The following is a 25,763-nucleotide window of genomic DNA, read 5'->3' as shown; positions in this document are numbered from 1 at the left end:
TCGCTGCACTGTGCATGTTAGCCTTCAGTGACTCATCAACAAGATCCTGTTGTACGTCGACACTTACCAACCTCTCACCACTTAAGAAATAATCTACACATCTGTTTCTCCTATCAAAGTGGAAAGTCTCTACTTTTCCACATTACATTCCTTCTGCCATGCTCTTGCTCATTCACTAAGCCTATTCAAATTCTATTTAGCCACTTAACATCTTCCTCACAGCACAGAGTTACACTCATCTTTGCACATTTGCAAATTTGGGATTATTCTATTTGATTCCCAAACCCAAATAAGGAGCCTGATCCTACTGATACTCACAGTACCCACTGATCACAGCGTGCCAATGTGTGTATGATCCACTTATTCCTTCTCTCTGTTAGCCAGTCCTTAATCAGTACATTACCTCATACTCCACCTTTGTTCATTTTCCTAACTAGACTCTTGTGGGGCCTTTATCAAACACCTGAAAATTATGCTACTTCCATCGGTTCTCCATTATTAGTTTTGTTATTAACATCTCCAATAAGTTTGATGAATACAATTTCCTATTTCTAAATCTATGCTGACTATGCCTGATCAGATTATTATTATTTAAGTGTCCATTTATCACAGCCTTCACAATAGATTTTAGCTTTTCCCTAGTTTTGATATCAGGCTAATAAGTCTACAGGTTTCAGGTATATTAGGTAACAGATTAGCCATTAAAATATTACTACAAATCTTTTTATCTGTTACTATTAATGTTTCCAGGTTGGAATTTTGAGCCTATCCATCAGCTAATGTGTTTCAGCAGCAATGCTTATGGGTGACTTGCAGCAGGAATGCTTCTCTGATCCACTAAGATTACATATGATCAGATGCCCGCAACTATTCACCCCTCCTCTTCACTTCATGATGTCTGCTCCCAATCCCAATGTCCTTTCCCTACAGCTCCACCCCCTCTAGACCCACATGACCCTCTTCCTCAAAGCTTTCCAGGTGCTACCTCGAGCTGTAGGCTTTTCCAACTTACAACCAAGACCTCAATCTGTCCAAGAAACAGATCAAAAGCTTTTAACTAGAGGTCCTGTCATTGAATTGGGCTGGATCTCCTTGAAATCTATTCTTCTGTTTTTTTTTGTCTGTTGTGACAACTCCAACTCTGTCTCCGTTCAAATACTGGAGTTATTGTTTTTCCCCAATGGTCACTTTCCTTTATTGTGTACCTGTGTGGAATATTTATTTTTACACAGCTGTTATTGAACTACCAGTAGAAGCAATAATCCTAGAATATATCCGAACTTGAATTTTACACGTGTACTAGGGAAACAAGAAAAGCACTCCCAAATTATCACTGGGAGAAGAAAAGAAGAAAGGAAGGGAAGAAAAGGGAAGGGAAGGGAAGGGAAGGGAAGGGAAGGGAAGGGAAGGGAAAAGGGAAGGGAAGAGGGAATCCATACCCCTGATTAATTCTAAACTTTCTCAGTCCAGATTTTGTTGCCAGTAGAAAGAGAACTGAAAACATTGCAAAAGCATAAATATGCAAGATGTGCATGTTAAAACAAAGTAGAAGAGCTACTTATTTCAAACATTAGTACGTAATGGAAATCTTTATCTTTTATTGATAGAAACTAATGATGAACAAGTGTACATTGCACTATACTTCAGTAAAATGGATAATATATGCTCCAATATTTTTTTTGAGTTGGGGCATATAAGATATGCCAAAATGGGCAGATTGCTGTCTTCAGACCCATCACTCAGTTCACCTTCTTAATATGGAGATTGAGTTGGCCCCAAAATTGGCAGCTTGCCCACTATATGTGAATAAGTAAATAAGGGTGAACTGAGTGAGTTAGAAGTTCAATTAATAACAATAAGGTACTGCCTATGCCATCATATGTGATATAAGCAGTCGCAGGGAATGGGCAAGATTCTTTAATGGCCTGTGTAAAAAAAATTGGAAAGGCAAGTGGAGCTTCCATCAGTTGGAGGTGCTCTGTGTGCATATGGTGCAAAGCCTGTCCAAAAAGGTGTCACCCCATCCTTCCTATCATGCCGCTTCCCTGACAGAATCTAGCCCACCAGACACCCTCTTAAGTACTTAATAAATGAATTGTGGTTTCATAGAGCTCTTAACTGTCTCCATTGTATCTTCGTCTACGTGTCTCTCACAGAAAGGCAATAGCACTGCTGTGCGAAGCAATGATTCTCTTCAGATCTCATCTTACAGCACCAAAACTAAGGTCTACTACTACCAGGAATAATGGAGCTATTGGCCAGCAGCCCTTCACAACCATTACTTCCTCCCCAGCGAGCGGCACAAGTGCTACAATAATCCAACATGGTCCGTCCTCATCTTTCTGGTACATTGTCTCACCCTGACAATGCATCCTCAGGAGAGTGCCTCGGAAGAAGACAGTTGGTGAGCTGTCCACCCCACTCTGATGATTTCTGCCCAGTCCACAACATTATCTCGACAGAGTGAACATTAACAATTCCAAACGTTCTGTTTATTAGTGCTTTGTTGTAATGTTAAGGATTTAATACCTGTCCCTAATCACCATAAGATGATAAGAAATAGAAGCAGGAGACCATACAACCCATTGAACCTGCTCCACTATATAATACAATCATGGCTAATCTTCATTACAATTCCACATGAATTCTTCAATTTCACTTTCCTGTCCAGGCCCCAACTCTCTCGATTTCCTGAAAGACCAAAGTTCTGTCCATCTCACTCTTAAGTGTAATCACCAGTACAGCATCCACAAGTCGCCCTGGGGCAGAGAAAATCAAAACATCACAACTCTTTATCACAGAATCAAAGAATCCCTACAGTGCGGGAAGAGAGCCCAATGAATCTACAGTGACCTTCCAAAGAGCATCTCACCCAGACCCAGATCCCCACCCAAATCCTGCAACCCCCATTTTACCATAGCTAATCCACCTAACCTGCACATCCTTGAACACTGTGGGACAATTTGGCATGGTCAATCCACCTAACCTGCATATCCTTGGACTGTGGGAGGAAAATGAAGCACCCATAGGAATCCCATGCAGACACAAGGAGAACATGCAAACACTCCACACAATAGCAATGTCGGAATTGAACCCAGGTTCTTGCAATGGCAGCAGTGCTAACCACTGAGCCACTCTGCTGCCACCTTATGTGAAGGATATTCTCCTGATCCCAGTCCTAAACAATTAGCCCTTTATTCTGAAACTGGCCCTCATGCTTTAACTCCCCAACAAGGAAACAAGCTCTTATAGTCCACCCTTGTCAAGTCTGTTCAGAATCTATTATTATTCAATGAGATCACATCAGTTCTTCTTGACTCTGGAGAATGTAAAGACAACTTACTCAGCCTCTGATTATCAGATGGCCCTTTCAACCACTGATTAATCTTTTCAACATTTCTTGGATCACTGTGCATAGTTTCCAGGTGCAATCCCAATGCTTTGTAGTAAGACGTCTTTATTCTTGTATCCAGTCCCCCTGTAGTAATTGACACCATGCCATTTGCCTTCATAATTACTTTCTATACTTGCATGCACAATTGGTTCTTTCAATGTGTATATGCAGACCCAATTGAACACCAGCATTTTCAAATTTCGGATTTCAGATCTTTCTTATAACCAAAGTGAATACCTCACACATTATAATACCCATCTGCTATCTCATTGCCCTTTCAATTAGTCTGTCCATATTTTTATGGATTAGGCCAGATCACTCAAAACATTCTTAAGCGGGCAGCCCAGACCATAACTTTGCAATTTGTTTTGGTAAGCGTACAGCGAAAATTACCCGGAGTAAGTTAGCTAGGTTGACTACCAGGTTTTAAAACAGACAAAAATGTATTCACAAAATGACACAATGGAACACAAAGAACAGGATAAAGAACCCCTGCAGAACTCAGTCTATCCAAACTAGACTTAATTATGCTATTCCGAACATACAGTGACAGTCTCAATAAGCAAACCCCCTTTAAAAACAGTAAAAATGGAACAAATGATTACAGGTTGAAGTTAGAAGGGCAAAAAGGGAGAGAGTGTTTTTGCAGCCTGTTCACACACAGCTAAACTCCTAATTAGTTCTGGACTGAACTGCTCAGCTAGAGAGCTGACCACTCCCCTTTCATTATACAGGTCATTTCTAGAACATGACCACTTTGGCCTGAAGTCTCATCTGTTTACACATAAACAAAAAGGTCTCTCAATACCATTTAATCTCTCTAACAAACCAATCTAATTGGAACCGGGAGCTGCTTACAACCCTCTGAAAAAAAACCAAGGACACAGTATCCTTGAGAAAAGGAACAGCTTTTAGAATAAAGGGACCAGGTTTGTGACAATATCAGCTTACTGACTCCCACAACTTCTATTATCACAAACTCACTATCCCTTATTCTAAATCATTAATATGGATGATATACAGCTAAGGCCTAGCATCTTGCTTTGGCACAACCTTGCAACTTGAAAATGTCCCATTTTTCTCTACTCTCAAAGTCTTGCCCATTAACCAATCCCTATTTATGCTCATACATCAACTTTAACTCCATGAGGCCTTATCTGGCATGATACCTTTCTGAATGCTTTCTGAAAATTCAAGTAAAATTCCTCTTCTGCTTCCTATTATCCTAGTTATAATCTCAAAAATTGTTAATAAATTTGTCAAACACATTTACTGTCTGTGATCACGTTGCTTCTTAATGTTCATTAGTTTTCATTCTGTCCTGCCTTTCATCCTCCTCTTTTTGATTCTGCCATCTTTTCTATCCAACTCAACACCTCCGTTTTAACATATGAAACTCAACTGGTCAAAGACTTTTTCCACCAAGTTAGTACCCTATTAAGGCAATATGGGATTGGTACCTAATACCATAATATTGGTACTTTGTAAGACTTACTAAATTAGTTAAGGACATATAATTTCAGTTGCCGACAAATTAGTTACCTTTGTGTTGAAATTCAGTGCGTTCTGTGATGTCTTGTAAAGCTCTGGATATTTCAACATGTTTTCCTTTCGACATGATCTCTCAAATATTCCCAAAGTGAGGGGAGGCAGAGCTGTGAAAATCTGACATGCACAGGTAAATAAGTTGAGTTTCTTAGCTCTGAATAACAATATTAAACTGGCACTGCAAAATATTAATATTGAGAAGACAACTGCTGAACATCATACACAATGTCATACCATTGATGTAGGAGATAGCCGTACATGTCATGGATATCTTATCAGCTATCTGCAACTGTTATTAGCAGTAATTTGACGCATGTAAAGTACAAATTGAGGTAAGTAAAAATTGAGATTTACTAATCATGTCAATTTGAAATGTTCATTTCGATTTGTGCTACGTTTTCTGACCAAACTCAGTGAGCACATTAACATTTTGTAACCCCATAAATCGCCGGTGCATTGACTATAAATTGTACCATTTAAACCAGAGAGTTATTATTGCATTATACTTACCTGCACATTGAAACATTTTACATCAATTATCTTTGGCAATGGTCAAAATATATATAGATAAGAATATTTGATTTTAGCAGTTAACTTTTATTGAAAGCTCAGAAACAGCAAAGTTTTGGGTCATTGAATTGTAAGCTATCCAGTTTATTGTCTGTGTCAAAATTGTGGGACTAGTCCAATTTCACCAAGTGAATGCGAAAATGGTCTGCCTCCTGGAAATCACATCCTAAATGTGTTGCTTATGCACATGGATCAAATACATGATTTTGTGAAGATAGTCTACTACAAATCGTAATGATCACTCATGCATCAGAAAGGCACTGATTTTAGATCAGAACTGTGAAGCTCATCAGTACAGTACAAAATTCTTTTAATTAGATTTGGATATTCTGCTCATGGTGTTTTGGAATCTATCGGATAGCCGACATATTGCAAATATCTTCATGAGCAGCAGGTGGCCAAGCTTCCTCACCAGCCCTTCAATGTCCATGCTTGAGACTTTGAAATATTAGCCCATGAGCGGGCATCATCTCAAGCACAAATTCCTTCTGTATTTGGGATCTTCCAGCAATGCAAAATGTGAGCAAAATTTACAAATACAGGGAACTTGGCAAGAGGCAGGGAATATTCACCAAACTGAGTTATTGACACGTGCCTTTAATACTCTTACTGACTTTAAATGTTGACAGATGTAAGCAAACTGTTAATAAGGCCTAAGTTCTTGATAATGTCAGGTGGAACAGAGACAGGAACTGAATACTTTTGTCACAAACAGGATGGTGATATATTTGGATGGGGTACACATCCAACCCTGTAAATCATCAACCTGAACTGAATATTCAACTATATGTACACTTACCACATTGTAGAGACCAATGCACCACCGTTCAAAGAGAATCTGACCGGAGAAACCATTCACAAAAGCAAACCAGATCTGAAGATGAAATAAAATTACATTAGGAATGGTTTCTTATTAAAACAAAAAGACTCTTCATATAAATGTTAACATTTAAAAATTTAGTTTGTTTCACCAGACTTGGATTGCAAAAAAATTTTACAAAACAGAACAAATGAAGTGGGGATTGGGTTTGAGTCAGGATCTTGCCAGAACAATCCAAATCAAATCCAATTTCCTTATGCTATGCTACTTTGATTGTTATCTGGATCTAAATTCAAGTTATTGGACTATTGAATACTTTTTCACAGGAAAATAACAGACAGAGAACAGGTACATTTCAAAGAGAAAATTGGTAAATATTAAATGCAGAGAAAGGTACAGTGACCTAAGTATATAACCAGGTAATATAATTTACTTAGAAATGCTTGATCCAGGCAGAGACTTGGTGGGCTGAATGTTTGCTTCCCTATGGAAGTTTAGAAGTGTAAGAAAGCTCCATAGCTTACGATTTATAGTTATTACCTGTTAAAGAAATTATACAAAGCAATTGTGAGACTATATCACAAAATACTGAATGCAGTTTTGATCTCCTTATTTAACGAAGAAAGTAAACGCTTTGGAGATGGTTCAATGGAATTCCATCAACAAACACATTGACTTGGACCCCATTTACCACCCTCTGAGAAAAAGAGTAGGCAATGACATCACAGGAAATGACATCACCAACCCAAGGAAACCTAAACACATAAATAGAAAGCAGGTCATAACACTAGTGCTTCACTGCAGACTCACTGATGATCTTACCTAGTCTTGTGACCAAATGTCTGAAAACAAGCCTTCCAACTCAGTGAGCAAACTTACATCCAGAAGGTTTACGTGTTTTAAGAAATCCATCCCCTCCTCCTTTGTAATATGTACATTTTTAAAGATGTTGAAGTAAAGATATTATTGATGATCACCAGGATACATGAACATCAATGCTGAAAAATGTGGTGCTGGAGATCTGCAGTCCTCAATTTCTCCATTTTTCAAGATGCCACCACCTATTTCCCCATATTCTGTATCTTCCATGTCCTTCTCCACAGTAAACATGGATGCAAAATACTTGTTTAGTATCTCCCCTATCTCCTGCAGTTCCACACATGGCTGCCTTGCTGATCTTTGAAGAGTTTTGTTCTCTCCCTAGTTACCTTTTGTCCTTAATGTATTTAGAAAATCCCTTTGGATTCTCCTTAACCCTATTTGCCAAAGCTATTTCATGTCCCCTTTTTGCCCTCTTTATAAGTATATTCCTACTGCTGTTATACCCTAAGGATTCACTTGATCTCTGCTGTCTATACCTGACATATGCTTCCTTCTTGCTTTTGACCAAACCCTCAATTTCTCTAGTCATCCAGCATTCCCGACACCTATCAGCCTTGCCTGTCACCCTAACAGGAACATACTGTCTCTGGACTCTCTTATTTTTGAATGCTTCCCATTTTCCAGCAGTCACTTTACCTATGAACATCTGCACCCAATCAACTTTTGAAAGTTCTTGCTTAATACTGTCAAAATTGGCCTTCCTCAAATTTAGAGCTTTAACTTTGAGATCCTGTCTATCCTTTTCCATCACTATTTTAAAATTTACAGAATTATGGTTGCTGACCCAAAGTGCTCCCCCACTGACATCTCAGTTACTTGCCCTGCCTTATTTCCCCAGAGGAGGTGAAGTTTTGCACCTCCTTTAGTAGGTAAATCCACATACTAAGTCAGAAAATGTTCTTGTACACACTTAAATTCTTCTCCATCTAAACTCTTAATATTGTGGCAGTCCCAATCTGTTTGGAAAGTTAAAATCCCATACCATTGCCACCCTAATATTCGTTCAGGTAACAGATCTACTTACAAATTTGTTTCTCAATTTCCTGCTGACTATTGGTTGGGGGGTGGGTCTAGAATACAATCCCAATAAGGTCATCATCCCTTTCTTATTTCTCAGTTCCAACCAAATAACTTCCCTGGACATATTCCCAGTATTATCCTCCCTAAGTGAAGCCATAATGTTATTCTTTATCAAAAACACCGCTCATCTTTCTCTCTTGCCTCCCTTTCTATCTTCCTGTAGCATTTGTATCCTGGAACATTAAGCTGCCAGTCCTGCCTCTCCCTGAGGCATGTCTCTGTAATTGCAATGATATCCCAGTCCCATGTTCCTAACCATGCCTGGAATTCATCTGCCTTCCCTATTAGGCCTCTTGCATTGAAATAAATGCAGTTTAATTGACTTAGTTCTCTGTTTTGTTCCCGTCTGCCCCGATTGTTTGAATTGCTCCTTTTCCCAAGTGTACCAATCTCAGATTGATCTTTCCTCACGATCTCCCTGGGTACCATCCCCACCTCCACACCATGCACCCCCTCACCTTACGAGATTAAATCCTCCCAAGCAGCTCTAGCAAATCTCCCTGCTATTCATCCCCTTCCAATTCAAGTGCAATCCGTCCTGCTTATACAGGTGACTTCTACCACAAGAAGAGATTCCAATGATCCAAAAATGTGAACCTTTCTCCCCTACACCAGCTCCTCAGCCACACATTCAACTGCTCTATCCTTCTATTCCTACCCTCACTAGCTTGTAGCATTTGGAGTATTCCATATTACCATCGAAGAACTCCTCTTTAAATACCTGCCTAATTTCCCATATTCTCCCTTCAGAATCTCATCGTTTTCCCTTGTTATGTCATTAGTTCCAAAGTGTACAATGATCTCCTGCTGGCCACTCTCCCCTTTGAGAATATCCTGCACTCTCTCTGAGATATCCTTGATCCTGGCACCAGGGAGGCAACACACCATTCTGATTTCTCACTGTCGGCGCAGAAATATCTGTGCATGCCTCTGACCAGAGAGTCCTCTATCACAATCGATCGCTTGGAACCTGACGTACCCCTCATGACATTAGAGCTGTTTGTGCCACATTTCCCCGAGAGTCCCTCACACCTACATTTTCTAAACCAGCGTATTTCTTTGAGATGGGGACAGCTACAGGAGACTCCTGCATTACCTGCCTCCCTCTCCAACCTTTCCTGGTGGTAACCCACCTACCTGACTGTATCTGTGGCTTTTCTCCCTTCCTATACCTGCCATCCATTACACTCCCTAGCTCCTGTAAATTCCTTGTTGCCTCTAAATGCAACTCCAACCAATCCATGTGATCTGATAGGATTCGCAACCAAAGACACTTCCTGCAAGCATAATCATTAACAACATGGAAATTCTCCCTAAACTCCCACATCTGACAGGAAGAGCACATCAATCTACTAAAGGTCATCATTGTACCTTAACAATCTACAGAAAATACCACAGTCTTACTGCTCTAAAAAATACTCTCCCGCTAACATAGTACCTATCTTTTATATTTTATAATTTTAATCAAGAGACAGATCTCAGTATAACATATAACCTAAAAGAATCTACTCTACTAACAATTAAAAAAAGACAGCAAGGTTACACGTAAAAACTATGCACTTATCTGCTTCAATGCTTCCTCCAAGGTCAGCTGTGATTTTAGCTGTTTGTTAATTTTTCTGAGAAATACTCTGATAGTCAAGAAATACTTGATCTCAAACAGCAAAGGCAGTCGCTGTGCTGTTTCACTGTTGTGTCAGACAGCATGTAGGTTTCTTTCTATCTCTCTCTCTTTCACTGACCATGTGGTCTCTACCTTTGTTCTCTTCCTCCTTTTTAACGTGCCGTTGTTTTGATCTTTACCCCCATAAATTCCAAAACATGCAACAACGTATAAAACAGTAATTACTGCTCCTAAAATGTGAGGAAATTACCTTCAACACCTAAATTATCTCAAAACGCAGCAGCTCTTACAGCACAATCTTGGATTATGGAGAATCCTACTGAGACTCTTACCATAAAGAAAATATTCAAATTTGCCTTTCTCATATTGAAGTGGATGATGTCACATTTCTCCACATTAAACTCCATTTGCTGCAAGCTTACTTGTTCATTTAATCTGTTTATGTTCTTTTGGAACTTTCTCTGCTCACTTAGAAAACTTATTGAGCCTCCTAACTAGTGCAATTTGGAGTTTATGATCTACAACTAGCTGTTCTTTGGTCCAATTATTTGTCATATCTAGTGAAAAGCTGATACACAAATTCAATTCTCAAATTTTTGAAAGAAAATAAGCTTCCAAACCAAATACCTTTTGGAAGTGCATCAATACACTCCACCATGTTAGTGGCTGTCACAAAAGAAAGAGATTAGTCATACAGCCATCCTTCAGAACCCCATGCTGACTATTTAATAAGTTCATACTTGTCCTAATGTTCAATCATTCAGAGATTCAATGACTGACTTCATTAACATTCTAAAACTGTTAAGAAGGGAGTGTTGCTGAACAAAGAGACGTTGGAGTGCAGGTTCATAGCTCCTTGAAAGTGGAGTCGCAGGTAGATAGGATAGTGAAGGCGGCGTTTGGTATGCTTTCCTTTATTGGTCAGAGCATTGAGTATAGGAGTTGGAAGGTCACGTAACGGCTGTACATTGGTTAGGACACTGTTGGAATATTGCGTGCAATTCTGGTCTCCCTCCTATCAGAAGGATGTTGTGAAACTGGAAAGGGTTCAGAAAAGATTTGCAAGGATGTTACCAGGGTTGGAGGATTTGAGCTATAGGGAGAGGTAAATAGGCTAGGGCTGCTTTCCCTGGAGCGTCAGATGCTGAGGGGTGACTTTATAGAGGTTTATAAAATCATGAGGGGCATGGATAGGATAAATAGATAAAGTCTTTTCCCTGGGGTCAGGGAGTCTAGAACTAGAGGGCATAGTTTTAGGGCGAGAGGGGGAAGATATATTAAGGGGCAACTTTTCCATTCAGAGGGTGGTACATGTATGGAATGAGCTGCCAAAGGAAGTGGTGGAGGCTGGTCCAATTGTAACATCTAAAAGGCATTTGGATGGGTATATGAACAGGAAGGGTTTGGAGGGATATGGGCCAGGTGCTGACAGGTGGGACTAGATTGGGGTGGGATATCTAGTCGGCGTGGACGTGTTGGACCGAAGGGTCTGTTTCCATGCTGTACATCTCTATGACTCTAAGCAACTCTTTACTCATGCCCCTTTTAACACTGCGCTGATTCTGATTACATACAAGTCATTTGAGATTAGATTGCCTTCTTTAGTCATGTTTTTAAGAATTAATATTTTAAATAATTCATGGAGTGATCTGGAATTGAACAAATCTGAAAACATTTTGTGGCATTCCATTACTGTCTTTCTTTTAAAGCAGCGATTAGCTGGTTAAGGTCACAATATGGTTGCAATGCACAGCTGCAGTTTGACCTTCTCTCATTTTCAGTAATGAGAATAAATCAAGCACAACATAGCAAATCAGGTCTACCACAGCCAGAGCTTCTGTTTCCCAAAGACTTGCTCAGGAGTTAAACACCTCACCAACTGCTAATTCTCAGGAGTGTGGCACACATATTACAGGGCCAATTTTAATTCTAATTGGTCAACATGTCATTTTGATTCCATTGCGCATGGTTTCCCAATGTAGTTTTAGCCTTTTGAAATATATTTACTGCTTTCATGGAGAGAAATGTGTGGCTCAGTAGATGTTCTGCTTTTTTACAAAGTACAAATATCAATTTTCAAATAGCTTCTCATAAACATAAACATTTTCATGGCAGAAAAATAAACATTTCACCAAGTTGTATTAAGTTGAAAGATTTTTTTATGGTCTGAAGTAATAGGAGACAAAATAAGACAATACAAGGCACACAAGTTTATGTTAAAGTGCAGAGAAACATTGTAAGAATGTGATGAAATATAATTTTCAGTCACATTTAAGCCACTGTGTGGAGTCTACAAATTCTTGGAATGTTTGACATCTTGTCCATGTTAAACACACATTTCTGTCAAAGATATCCCATCTGACAATGCAGTAATCACTAGACTGGCAGCCGCGATTATTTTACAACCAAAAAGTGACGTAGTGCAAGGATGTACAAGAACATTATTGTATGCTTTCAAGTATACTCTCAGAACACTTCCTTCTACTTACATAAAAGTCGGTACTAAATTCCTGAACATTCATGCCAAAAACATTCTTGGAACTGCCCCATATCACAATGAAACTCCCATTTACTCAAAGAATTACCATACCAAACTGATAGAACTAAATAAGAATATAAGAATGTAAGAATGTAAGAACTGGGAGCAGGATTAGGCAATTCAGCCCCTCAGGACTGTTCTGACATTCAATATGATCATGGCTGATCTCATCTTGGCCTCAACTCAACTGTCATGCCTGTTCTCCATAACAACTCAACCCATTATCTCTTAAAATCTAACTACCTCCTTAAATGTATTCAGTGTCCTGTGTTCACGCCACCCAGGTTGTGAATTCCATAGTTTCATGACCCTCAGAGAAGTAATTTCTCATCTTCATTTTAAATTTGCCATCCCTTAACCTGAAACTAAAACCTCTCGTTCTAGATTGGCCCACTCTTTGTCAATTCCCTTTAGCAACAAAGTTAGTTTGTACACATAGTAAAATCTGCGACTTAGCATGACAGAATCATGAGATTATTTTTAAAAATATATTGTTTGTGTGGATTACAGATAGATAAATACATATATACAAACACACATTTACATGCATAGACATATGTCTTGGTATTTGCAGAATCATTGCATAATCATTTTCTCTCTAAACAAACATGAAAACTAATGAAGAAACAAAAATGTAATAAATGGGTAGATATTACATTAAAGGAAACTGGAACAGTGACTACAAAATTAATAACTGCATGTTTTGGACAAACGTTTAGGTCTCATGGAAGAATGTGGTGAGCATAAAAGATCACAATAAGTAGTGCAGTTCAAGATTATTATTTTGGAAAATTTAATGATTTGTGTAGATATTTGAAAATCTCACAATAAAAATTCTTAATGCTCCCAGATCTCAATCAAAGAGTTATTCGCTAGTAAAGAACTTCAGTATTCCTGAAAAAGACACATTTTGTCAAAACTTTCCATCTTGTATTTGTTAAGATGGTTTAGAATCTTAGAATTTTGCAGTACAGGAGGAAGCCTGTTCTGTGTCCTGGTTCCCAAAAGAGCCACTCTATTCTCATTCTCTGGCCCTCTCTCTGTAGTCTTCTAAATTCATCATTTTCAAATATGCATCCAGCTCTCGTTTGAAACTTCCTGTGCAATACACCTCCACAACTCTCTCAGGAAGCACATTCCAAAAGCTAACAACACTGAGCAAAGAAGGTTCTCCTCATCTCACTCCTAGCTTTCTTGCTGAAAATTCTGAAATTGTGACCCCTGGTTACTGACATATCAAAAAGTGGGAACAGAATATCCTTCTTTATCCTGTCAATATTGTTCATCATTGTACAAGAGGTCAAGTCTTAAACTTCTTTGTTCCAAGGAGAATAAGTTCAACTTCCCTAATTTTGCTTGCCTTTAAAATCCATCCTTCCTGGTATCATTCTAGTAAATCTCGTTCAAACTCTCTCCAGGGTTTTAACATCTTTCTTTAAATAAGGTGCCCACAACTCAACACTGTACTCCAAATATGGTCTGACCAATGATTTGTAGAGGTGTAGCATTACTTCCTTGCTTTTAGACTCTGCAGCTCCATTTATAAACACAAGGATCCTATAAACGTTCTTAAAAACTGTTTCAACTTGCCTGGCCACTTTTAAAGAATTATGCACTTGAATTTCTGAGGTCCCTCTGCTCCTATACATCCCTCAAAGTTGTGCCAATGAGTTTGTCTCTCTATGTTTCTTCCACCAAAATGCATTGTCTCATTCCTCATTTGAAATTCAGCTGCCAGGTGTCTGACCATTTGGCCAATGTATCGATGTCCCTGTGAAGTCACACAGCATCATCCTCACAATTCACTATTCTCCTTAGCTTAGTATCATCTGCAAATTTAGAGACCTAGTCCTCAACACCCATCTGCAAATGGTTTATATAAATCAGAAAAAGCAAAGATCCCTACAGCGATTCCGAGAGAACACCACTTTCAATTGGTCTTCAATATGAGAAATGCCCATGTACAGAGGAGCTTCAATTATCTAGCATTCAATTATCTGAATATCTGATTATCCGGCAAGATTGCAAGGTCCCAATGCTCGGCTAAAGTATGTCATCCGGCATTCAATTAACCGAATGAAATACTCCCAGCCCGTGTCCTTCGGATAATTGAGGTTCCTCTATATACCCCTCCTCTTTTAGACAACTTCTAATCCATGCTGCCAGTGAATCAATAAGATCCCCCCTTGTCCTTTTAAGCTCAGAATACATACCCAGAGGCCTCAACTCCTCACATGACAAGTCCTTCATCCCCAAGATCATTCTTGTAAACCTCCTTTGGACTGTCTCCAAGGCCAGTACATCTTTCCTTAGGTATATCAAGACTACTCAATATTCCAAATGCAGTCTGATCAGAGTCTTATACAGCTTCAGCAGTATATCTCTATTCTTGTATTCTAGCCCTCTTGAAATGAATGCTAGCATTGCATTTGCCTTCCTAACTGCCAGCTGAAACTACATTTTAACCTTAAGAGAATCCTGAACTAGGACTCCCAAGTTCCTTTGTGCTCCAAATTTCTGAAGTCTACTTAGAGAATAGACTACGCCTCTATCCTCCCAACCAAAGTGCACAACCTCACACTTTCTCACATTCCATCTGCTTTTTCTTTGCCCACTCTCCTTCTGCAGCCTCCCCGCTGCCTCATCACTACCTGTCCCTCCACCTCTCTGTGTGTCATCTGCAAACTTAGCAACAATGCCCTCAGCTCCTTTATCCAGCTTGTTAATGTATAAAATGAATAGTTGTGGTTCCAGCACAGACCCCTGCAGTACACCACTCATCACTGGCAGACATCCTGAAATAGAACCTTTTATCCCCACTCTCTGCTTTGTCAGTCAATCCTCTATCCATGGCAGCACCTTGCTCCTAACACCATGGGTTCTTATTTTATTTCGCAGCTTCCCGTGCAGCACTTTGTCAAAGACCTTGTGGAAATCCAAATAGAACACACCTACTGGCTCTCCTTTGTCTAACTTGCTCAAAGACTTCTAACAGGTTTGTCAAGCATGACCTACCCTTGATGAAGCCATGCTGACTCAGCCCCTTTTTCCCCGGCACTTCCAAATACTCTGCAATCACATCCTTAGGAATGAACTCGAAAATATTACCAATGACAGAGGACAGGTTAGCTAGCCTATAGTTTCCTGTCTTTGGTGTCTCTCCCTTCTTAGATAGGGGTGTTACAATAGCCATTTTCCAATCCTCTGAGACCCTTCCTGACTCCAGTGATTCCTGAAAGATCACCACCAATGCTTCTAAAATCGCCTACATCTGGTCTGGGTGATTTATCCACCTTCAGACCTTTCTGTTTCCTCAGCACATTATTCTTAGTGATGGCCACTACGCTCACCTCTATCTCCTGACTCTCTTGAAGTTCTGGTGTGCCGCTGGTGTCTTCCCCTGGGAAAACTGATGCAAAGAATTTGACTGAAACATTCAAAGATTACTGAACAATATTTTGTAGGACCTTTGCAAGCTTAGGAAGAGAGCAGCACAGGAAATGCTAGCTAAAAAAAAATCAAAGTTCATCCAGCTCATCTTCACTCATCCTGGCAGTTGTATAACATGATCTAACACTGCTGATTAATCATAAAAATAAATTTACTCCATTTGCATTTACTCCAACACACACCAAGAAATGAGACAAAGACCACCCCGAGGAGAATGTTTTGGGAACAGTAGATCTAAATTCATCTGTTAGCCGCAACTATGGTATACCTATAACACACCACGTCACAAATTGTTTACACTGGTTATGTCAAAATGTTTTTGAAATAAATCTAATTTGCCTTTGATCGAAATAATATTAACTGCATCCACGATACCTTAAGCAATGTGTTCCATCAATTAAGCACTTACTGAACTAACAGAACTGAGTTTATCTCACTCAAAACCCATCCATTTGCACAAAGTTAAAGTTGGCCCTAATATTTCTGCAGTTTGGTTCAGAGCACCAATCATCCATCATGTATAATGAAATAGCTTGATGGTGACAGTGCCCTGTAATAATGACTACTCTCTCTAGCCTCGGCAGACAAGTAGAAGAAAAGCATCCCAAGTGGAACAGGCCATTATCAGCCATTTAAATACTGGAATTGCTTTCTACAGTTGGCAATTCCCCATTTTCAGGTGTCTTACTTTGAAACAAATGGTGCCTGAAACCTTGAAAATATTGAGGAGAAAGATTTATTTTAAAAACTAAACTGATTCATTTAGCTTCAAACAAAATAATGCATTTTCATTGTTCTGTCCATTTAGATCTCTGAATTATTAATCTTTGAATTAAAAAAAGATGTGTCATGAAGTATTGTAAGTGTTGTGAAATTCTAATTGCTTCCTCTTACCAGGATACCTCAGACCTAGTAAATCCAGCACCAGATGAACTGGTAAGTGTTACTGTGATACAAAGTATAAAGTGCTTGAACAAGACAGCGTTTTTAAAAAAATCATGTTATCATGCACAATTTGTTGATCACTCACTTATTTCACAGACTTGGTCAATTTATCGAAGACAAATGTTTAAAAGTCAACACAAAAGCATTCGCAAAATTCTCTAATTTGTTTGAGACTTTTGAAATACCACTTATACTTAGAATTTTATATATTAAATGAATATGCAGAATATAACTGCACCCAGTTCTCCTGTCAGGTTCTTGAAGAAAATCTGACAAGCTTCACAAAATACATGTAAAAAGTATCCAAGAGCGAGCATGTCACAGCAGCTCCATAACACTCCATGGTTCATTCAATCGGATTACAGAAGCATGAATCGCTACAAATTCCCCATTTACTCATTTGTATCCCAGCTGGCCTCCAGATGAACAGTCCCTGCTCACAAATCAACCAACTTTTATCGCTTGGGTGAATATGCAAACATATTTGAAAAACAAATGTCTATAGTTTAAGATAGAAAAAAAAACTAGGTTAACAATTTGGTTCATTTTACTTAAATAGACTTAATAGCGAATCATGAAGTCAAATTATTGAGACATTGCTCAAGAGACAGTTATCAACAGATTCCTTCACACAATCTGCTAGACATGTGTGATTCTGATACAGTTTGCAATTCATGATTGACGGAGACAGATGGAATGTGTTTACTGTTTGGGAGGGGGTGGAATAACTTTAAAGAATTTCAAATCAATGCTGTTCTGGACAAAATTTACACAAGCATTTTCTAAACTTATTTCCAATTTCCTTTTTAGCTCTTCCATGCCACTCCCATTATCCTCAAACTAAGGATACCACTTCAGAACTGACTGCTAAGTAATAGGCAATGACAACCCAAAGGTTAACTTATCCATTAAGCTTCTGCCCTTTCCTCTGGGGAATTAACTAGAGCTATAGGCAGATTTGGTCTCTTAAAACAGTAGCTTAGGTCTGTACTGGAATAATTAGCCCTAGGCTTTAGATTCTCGCAACCACTGGAGTTCAACATGATGTTGGTAGCAAAATACTCATTATTCTTGGTCATAATATCCTATGCACTAAGACACCAGCTGTGGTCACACTAGGTTTTACAACTTTAAGTTTCCAATTAGAACTTGACTGTAATAAAAGTGCAGTAAATTGGACCATACTGGTGCAATGAAGAAACTACACTGTCAGTCAAAAGAGGCCTACTGTGTGAGTTCACCATAATGGGCTCTGAAATCCGTGTCTTTTATTAAACAATTGTGAAGTTCTGAAGTCAACAAATGGGAAATTTCATAAGAAGAAAAATAAATTGCGCTGTTAGAAGAAGATGAGCATGTAATGTCCAAACGAGAGAGATCTATATTTTTACATAGACGTCATTATGCTACAATGCAACAGTTGTGTTCCTCTGCAACCTCGCGCTATAGAAAATCAAGCTATGGAAAACTGCTACAGAAAATTGCACTGTAGAAGATCACTATAGCAAATCGTTACACCCATTCAGCAGAAAATTTGTGTTTTCCAAACAATGTCCATAATTTGTTAACCACTTTACAGCCAATTCAGCTGTACAGCAGAACACCCTTTATACTTTTTCAGTTTAAATTGTTACTTTTATAATATAAATGCTAATCTAACAATTGTGCAGCACATGATTAAAAAAAATCTAGTAGTTGTGACCAAAGCTATCTTCCTAACACATAATTTACCTTATAAGATACAATACAAATTATTTTCCATATAGCTCAAGGCTCTCCAGTTTTCCTGAACTCTGGTGGGAGACTAGTATATGATGTCAGTGTTTGACAATAGCCATTTACTGGGTTAGAGTGGTGCTGGAAAAGCACAGCAGTTCAGGCAGCATCCGAGGAGCAGGAAAATCGATTAGATTAGATTACTTACAGTGTGGAAACAGGCCCTTCGGCCCAACAAGTCCACACCGCCCCGGCGAAGCGCAACCCACCCATACTCCTACATGTACCCCTTACCTAACACTACGGGCAATTTAGCATGGCCAATTCACCTGACCTGCACATCTTTGGACTGTGGGAGGAAACCGGAGCACCCGGAGGAAACCCACGCAGACACGGGGAGAATGTGCAAACTCCACACAGTCAGTCGCCTGAGGCGACTGAAAAGCCCTTCATCAGGAAACGTATTTTCCTAGGAGTTCTATTAATCTTTTGGAAGAGCTACTCAGAAAACCCATACATTATAGTTCCTTTACAGTGATTACCCTGCATCAATTATAATTAAAGTTGTATAAGATATACATGATCACTTTTGGTATTTGGACTTTTAAAAAGAGGCAGATGGATTTTGCTTGTTTCTGATTTAAAAAAAATACAGCTCAGAAGTCATTTGGATTTGCAGAGACAATTAGTTGGTGACTAAAGTACATCAATTCCAAGATAACATGTAACAGCAGCCAAGTGCCTGGGAGGAGAACTCCTGTGGTAGTAATGGGTAAAATATTTATGTTATTGGGTTTTCTTCCTTTAGGACGACTAAGAGATTTTCCATTTCAGTTCAGGGAAACCAGTCACCTCAAGAGAAGCAATTTCTAGTTTGAGAAGTTTCCAAGACAGAAGTGTTTGAAATCTTTGCGTTGTGAGGACTGATAAAGTTTTGGTGATCAGCACTGAGAGAGGTTCATACCAGCAGGATCAAAGAAATTGTAACATTATTTCCACAGGTTCAAGAAAAAGAAACTGGAAAGTATCAGTTCAAGGGTGGGGAGTCCAGAACTAGAGAGCATAGGTTAAGGGTGAGAGAGGGAAGATTTAAAAGGGACCTAAGGGGCAACATTTTCATGCAGAGCGTAGTGCATTATGGAACGAGCTGCCAGAGATGGTGGGTGAGGTTGGTACAATTAAAACATTTAAAAGGCACCTGGATGTGTATACAAATAAGAAAGGTTTAGAGGGATTTGGGCCAAGTGCTGGAAAATGGGACTAGATTAGGTTAAGATATCTGGCCGGCAAGGGTCTGTTTCTGTGCTGTATGTCTCTATGACTATGACTCTCAGTAAGAATTTTCTTTTTGGAAAAAAACCTAAGATAGAAGTGACATTTCTCTGGGATTTAGTCTCTAACAGATTGCAATAGGAAATGGGTTGAGACTTTGTTTTGATGGATTTGTGTTAAGATCTTTCTGTCTTCTACATTTAGAGATTTGTTTGTTTATTTCTTCTTTTCTGCAACAAACTTATACTCTGTTGTTAACTAACACCTTCAGTCTGTTATGAATATGTTTCAATGACTGAGCATCATTGAGTTTAGAAAATTAAGGGGAGATCTAATAGAAACTTACAAGATAATACATGGCTTGGAAAGGGTGGATGCTAGGAAATTGTTTCCGTTAGACGAGGAGACTAGGACCCGTGGACACAGCCTTAGAATTAGAGGGGGCAAATTCAGAACAGAAATACGGAGACATTTCTTCAGCCAGAGAGTGGTGGGCCTGTGGAATTCATTGCCACAGAGTGCAGTGGAGGCTGGGACGCTAAATGTCTTCAAGGCAGAAATTGATAAATTCTTGATGTCACAAGGAATTAAGGGCTACGGGGAGAATGCGGGTAAGTGGAGTTGAAATGCCCATCAGCCATGATTGAATGGCGGAGTGGACTCGATGGGCCGAATGGCCTTACTTCCGCTCCTATGTCTTATGGTCTTATCAGGTTAATCCTCTCCTTGTTACAATCTAAAGTCGCCACCTGCTTGCCTCAATGACTACTGCTCGGTGGCTCTGACCTCCATAATTATGAAGTGCTTCAAGAGGCTGGTCATGGTCCATATCAACTCTAGCCTTCCAGTTGACATCGATCCTTGACAATTTGCTTACCCAAGCAACAGGTCCATGGCAGACGCCATTTCACTAGCCCTACATTCATCCCTGGAACCTCTGGATAATAAGGATACCTATGTCAGACTTCTGTTGACTATAGTTCTGTCTAAACACTACAATTTTAACCGAACTAATCTCCATATTCTGAGGCCTAGGTTACCCTCTTCAACTAGATTCTCGACTTCCTGACCCACAGACCACAATCAGTGAAGACAGGCAACAGCACCTCCTCCACACCAATCTCTAACATCAGTGCCCTGCAAGGATGCACACTCAGCCCCTTACTGTACTCCCTGTAAAATTATGACTGTGTGGCCAAATTCCATCCGACAAGTTTGCTGATGACACCACCATTGTAGGCCAAATATCAAACAATAATGAGACAGAATACAGGAAAGAGGTAGAGTGCTTGGTGGTGTGGTGTAAAGATAACAATCTCTCCCTCAATGTAGCAAAACTAAAAAGCTGATCATCAATGTCAGGAAGCAAGGAGGAGGGCACACCCCTATGTATATCAATGGAGCTGAGATGGAGCGGGGGGACCACGTCAAGTTCCCAGGAGTTAATGATAACCGACAATCGCTCCTGGACCTCGTAAGGAGATGTAATGGTAAAGAAACACAACAATGTCACTTCTTCCTCAGGCGGCTCCAAAAATTCAGTATGTCCATAAAGACACCACCAGATGCACCATAGAAAGCATTCTATCTGGGTGCATATTAGTCTGGTGTTGCAACTGCTCTGCCCAGGACTGTAAGAAACTACTGAAGGTTGTGCAAAGCGCAGAGCATCATAGAAACCAACCTCACATCCATGGACTCTATTTACACTTCTTGTTGTCGTAGAAAGGCTGCCAACATCATCAAAGACCCCTCCCAACCTGGTAATGCTCTCATACAGCCTCTTCAGTCAGGCAGAAGATAAGGAAGTTTGAATACATGCAGCAACAGGTTCAAGAACAGCTTCTTCCCTGCTGTTATTAGACTGTTGAATGGATCTCTAACTTTAAATGATGATGATCTTGCTAACGTTGATCTCTCTTTGTGAACCTCCTGTGCAGTAACCTTGTATGCCTCCTTGTTTTCTATGACCTGCTACTACTGTTTGCAAAACAAAACTGTTCACTGTACTTAGGAACCCGTGACAACAATAAATCAAATCAACTCAAATTAACCCGTTCAATATTAAAACATTATGCTGCAATCATACAAAATCCTAGTTAGACCCCCGTTAGAGTATAGTGAGCAGATTTGGGCATCATACCTCAGGATGGATGTTTTGGCCCTGGAGGGAGGTTTACAAGGATGCTACCTGCACTTCAGGAATTAAGTTAAAAGGCAAGATTAGACAAATTAGCCCTTTATTCTCTAGAATTTAGAAGATTAAGGGGTGATCTAATCAAGGTTTTCAGGATATTAACAGAGAAAGCCAAGCTAGACAAAGATGAACAATTCCCACTGGTTGAAGATTCTACAACCAGGTGTCGTAGTCTAAGCATTAGGTCCAGGCCATTCAGAAGAGATGTTAGAAAACTCAAAACGTAGTGGAGGTTTGGAATGTTTTTCCTTGAATGGCAGTTGATACTAATTTAATTGTCAAACTTAAATCTGAGATTGACATTTTTTTTAATATAAAGCAAGACTATCAAGGGATATGGACCCAAGGCAGGCATGTAGAGCTAGGCCACAGATCATCCATGATCTTGTTGAATGGCAGAGTAGGCTCAAGGGACTCAATGGCCTACTCCTGTTCCTGTGTTCTTGTTCCTATGTGACTGTTTCCTAATGGATCAAGGGGTGTAAATGTAGGGCTGCCACCTCGGTTATGCCCAATAAAGAGTTGTTTGTATGTTGTATACTACATACTTCATAAACCTGCTTTCGAAAGTCTACCTTTAGAGGATACAGGGGAACAGCAGCAGCAAACTTGTTGTTGAAGAAACTTGAAGGGTAATAAGAAATTACAGAGGAGGGCATCACAATGATCTTTGAAAGCAGCAATTTCAACAACCAACTCAAATGATTCCTACATCAACCTCCTATACCAAAGTACAACATAAAGCCAAGAGCTAGAAATTATGTACAAGGGAGTAACTGCCCAAATCTATCAATGACATTGCAATGGGTCTGGCAGTCAAAATGGGCTAGGCCTTTCACTCAGCTATCCCAATGGGATTTCTGTATGCTCCAAATGCACTGCTAAAGTAGGGATCTCAAGTTCTGTGTAGCCAACTGTGCATACAGGAAGTGTACAGACCTTAGATCTCAGGAGATCCAATCAATGTATGGATTATTTTTCTTTAATCTGCTCCCTTTCATATGCTCTCACTTCACTCTTCTCAGCATTGAGTTGGAACAGTAGGCAAACAGAACTGAAGACTACGCCATAGTTCTGCTCTCAAAGCTTCTTTGTATGTTTCTACAGGGAAGGCATTTCCTGCCATCAGGTGGCAAGCAGGTTTGAACAGTGGCATTGAGAAACACTGAAAAACTAAATGGCATTGGGAAGGAAGCACCTCTGCACGTAGCCTCTGAACACCCTGCATACTAATCATCTCTTTTAGTTGTTACTTCAGAACTACCTATTATCCAATTTAACTGAGTGTCTGTCAAGGCTGTACCATGCAATAACTGCTGAATGCATGATGATAAATTACATTTTACTAAAAACAGACATATATGTAGCTTGTGTAGGCTTACCAATTGATGCAATCACTCTACATTTTAACCAAGAAAAAGAGGAATTGATGAACAGGAGGCTAAATTTTAATCTAATTTGTCCAATGTTCTGGACACCATTTATCTCTTAATGCCACTTAAAAAAAATAAGCTGGTCATCATCTTACTGCAATTCAGGAAGATTGTGCACCAATCAGTTGACATATTTCCCTAGATGCATAATTAGCTAATGGTATTGATAACCTCGTCACCATCAGCAAATGTTTCTTTAATACTAGCAAATTTTAATATTAAATTGGTGAGTGTTTTTTTTTAACAAGAATCCAATGCCCTGAGGCTGGCTTCACGCAGAAGACCAGTACCTGTTCATGAAATACTGTGAACAGCTGAACAAGAGCCCTTGGTAGTATTAAGTATTTTTCCTGGTTGTAATGCTAGACTGTAGGGAAAGAGAATGAAAACAATTGTCAACAAAGGAATGAGTGTCAAGAGAGTAATGAAGTAGCTTACCTCAATAATGTACAGGACTATGTTCTTGTAAAAGCAGTACAGGATACATTTTGCAACACGATTATAGTTCCAGGCTCCATGGACTAGCAGCAAGTTCTTCAGATACTTGAACTAGAAACAATATGCTCATTACAGAACAATGCTTTTCTTTTAAAAAAAGCTAGGCTGAAACATCATATTTTCATTCCACCATGCAACAAAATATATAAGATAACATTGGCAATTGAAAGTAATGATAGTGCAGTGGTTATAGTATTGAATTATTCCATAATTACTCTTGGCAGTTTGAATTGTCAATCTGAATTCAGGTTTTTAAGGTGTCTGGAAACTAAACGCTGACATCAATAACCAGGAAGGTTTTAGATTTCTGTAAAAACCTCACTCATCTATTCAGCTCCATCAGTACATTACCTTCACTACTGTACTACTCTTCTGGCACTGTTACATCTAATTAGTAACTCATTTTCAACTTTAATTTCATCACCAACTGTTGATTTTAAACTTTCTCTTACTGCATCCAACATACTAGATTGTTTGCAATTTTAAATTGAATGTGAGATCCTGACTCAAAATAAGGGGAAGTGTTCAGGCAATATCCATTTGTTTCTATTTTGTTTTTGCAGCATGTATATTTAAATGGCAATTCTTGTTCCAGATCTCAGTCCAGAATTTCTGGGCTAATCTATAATTAGAGATGGCCCAGTCTGACAGATACAAGGAGTAAATATTCAAAAGATGAGCAAGGAGAACCAAGATTGAACTTGGGAAGGAGAATTTCTGTTTAAATGTTATACTGCTGAAAAAGCAGAAGGGACCCAAGACAAATTGGAGTGGACTGAAAGGGTGCTGCTGGGATCACTGACTTCGGAGAAATTGCTAGGAAGCTAGCAGGAAGATAACCTGATATGTTCTGTGTAAAAGGTAACAAAAACAAGGACAAACAGTTTTGGTTCTGTGTACATTATAATTCTTAAAACAAAAGATTTATTTGTAATTTGTTCATAATTTATTTGATCTTAGGATGTGTGTGTCATTGATAAAGTCAGCAGTAATTACCAGCCTTCTTGCAATCCTGCATAGAAAGATCCATTGGGCTATCACAGAGATTACTCCATGATTTTAATCCAGAGATGAAGTACTAATGGGTCAAAGTCAGGATGGTGAATGACTTGAAAGGAAACTTGCTGTTAGGGGTGTACTCATGTTACTGTTGCTCTTGCACTTCTAGGTAGTGGTGGTCACAGGCTTGGAAGGTGCTGTTGTAGAAGCATTGGCAGGTTCCTGCAGTGCATCTTGCAGATAGTACACACTGCTGCCACTGGATAAGAGACCGAATGTTTAAGGTGGTGTGCTGCTTTATCCCAAATGTGTTAAGCTTGTATTGTTGAATTTGCACTCATCCAGGCAAGTGGAGAGCATTCCATAACATTTCTGTCTTGTGCTTTGTGCTTGGACAGGCTTGAAGGAATCACTGCAGAATTTTCAGCTTCTGACATAGTCTTGCACTCACAATATTAGTGATAAACCCCAAGATGTTCATAGTGGGCTATGTCTTGAATATAGTGGAGAGATTGTTAGACTCTTGTAGTTGGACATGTGTGTGTTTTGGAAGCCACTGGTCACTTATCAACTCAAGCCTGAACCATCCAGGTGTTGCTACAGACAGGAATAATTGGTTTAGCACCCGAGGGGTAGTAAATGTTGCTTAATCCTATGTAATCATCTGCAAACATTCCAATTCTGGCCTTATGTTGGAGGAAAGGCAACTGACTAAGAAACTGAATATGCTGGGTGATACTCCTGCAGTGACATCCTCACTTGAGATGACTGGCCTCCAAAACATCATAACCATCTT

General features: G+C 39.3%; 1 protein-coding gene across 4 annotated transcripts in view; it reads right to left on the bottom strand.

The window, feature by feature from the left end:
- atp8a1 (ATPase phospholipid transporting 8A1) overlaps positions 1-25,763 on the bottom strand; it is a 354,037-nt gene that overhangs the window by 69,178 nt on the left and 259,096 nt on the right. For all 4 annotated transcript variants that reach the window (XM_043691984.1, XM_043691994.1, XM_043692004.1 and 1 more), the window contains 3 exons: positions 23,909-24,019; positions 6,312-6,386; positions 4,937-5,059 (listed from right to left, as the gene is read on the bottom strand). In XM_043691984.1, the coding sequence (XP_043547919.1) occupies positions 4,937-5,059; positions 6,312-6,386; positions 23,909-24,019 (309 nt within the window). The remainder of the gene's footprint in view (positions 1-4,936; positions 5,060-6,311; positions 6,387-23,908; positions 24,020-25,763) is intronic.

Source organism: Chiloscyllium plagiosum, chromosome 1 (assembly GCF_004010195.1).
Source record: "Chiloscyllium plagiosum isolate BGI_BamShark_2017 chromosome 1, ASM401019v2, whole genome shotgun sequence".
In the NCBI taxonomy this organism is placed as follows: Eukaryota; Metazoa; Chordata; class Chondrichthyes; order Orectolobiformes; family Hemiscylliidae; genus Chiloscyllium; species Chiloscyllium plagiosum.
The sequence above is the reverse complement of the archived record's forward strand: the minus strand, read 5'-3'. Positions and strand labels throughout refer to the sequence as shown.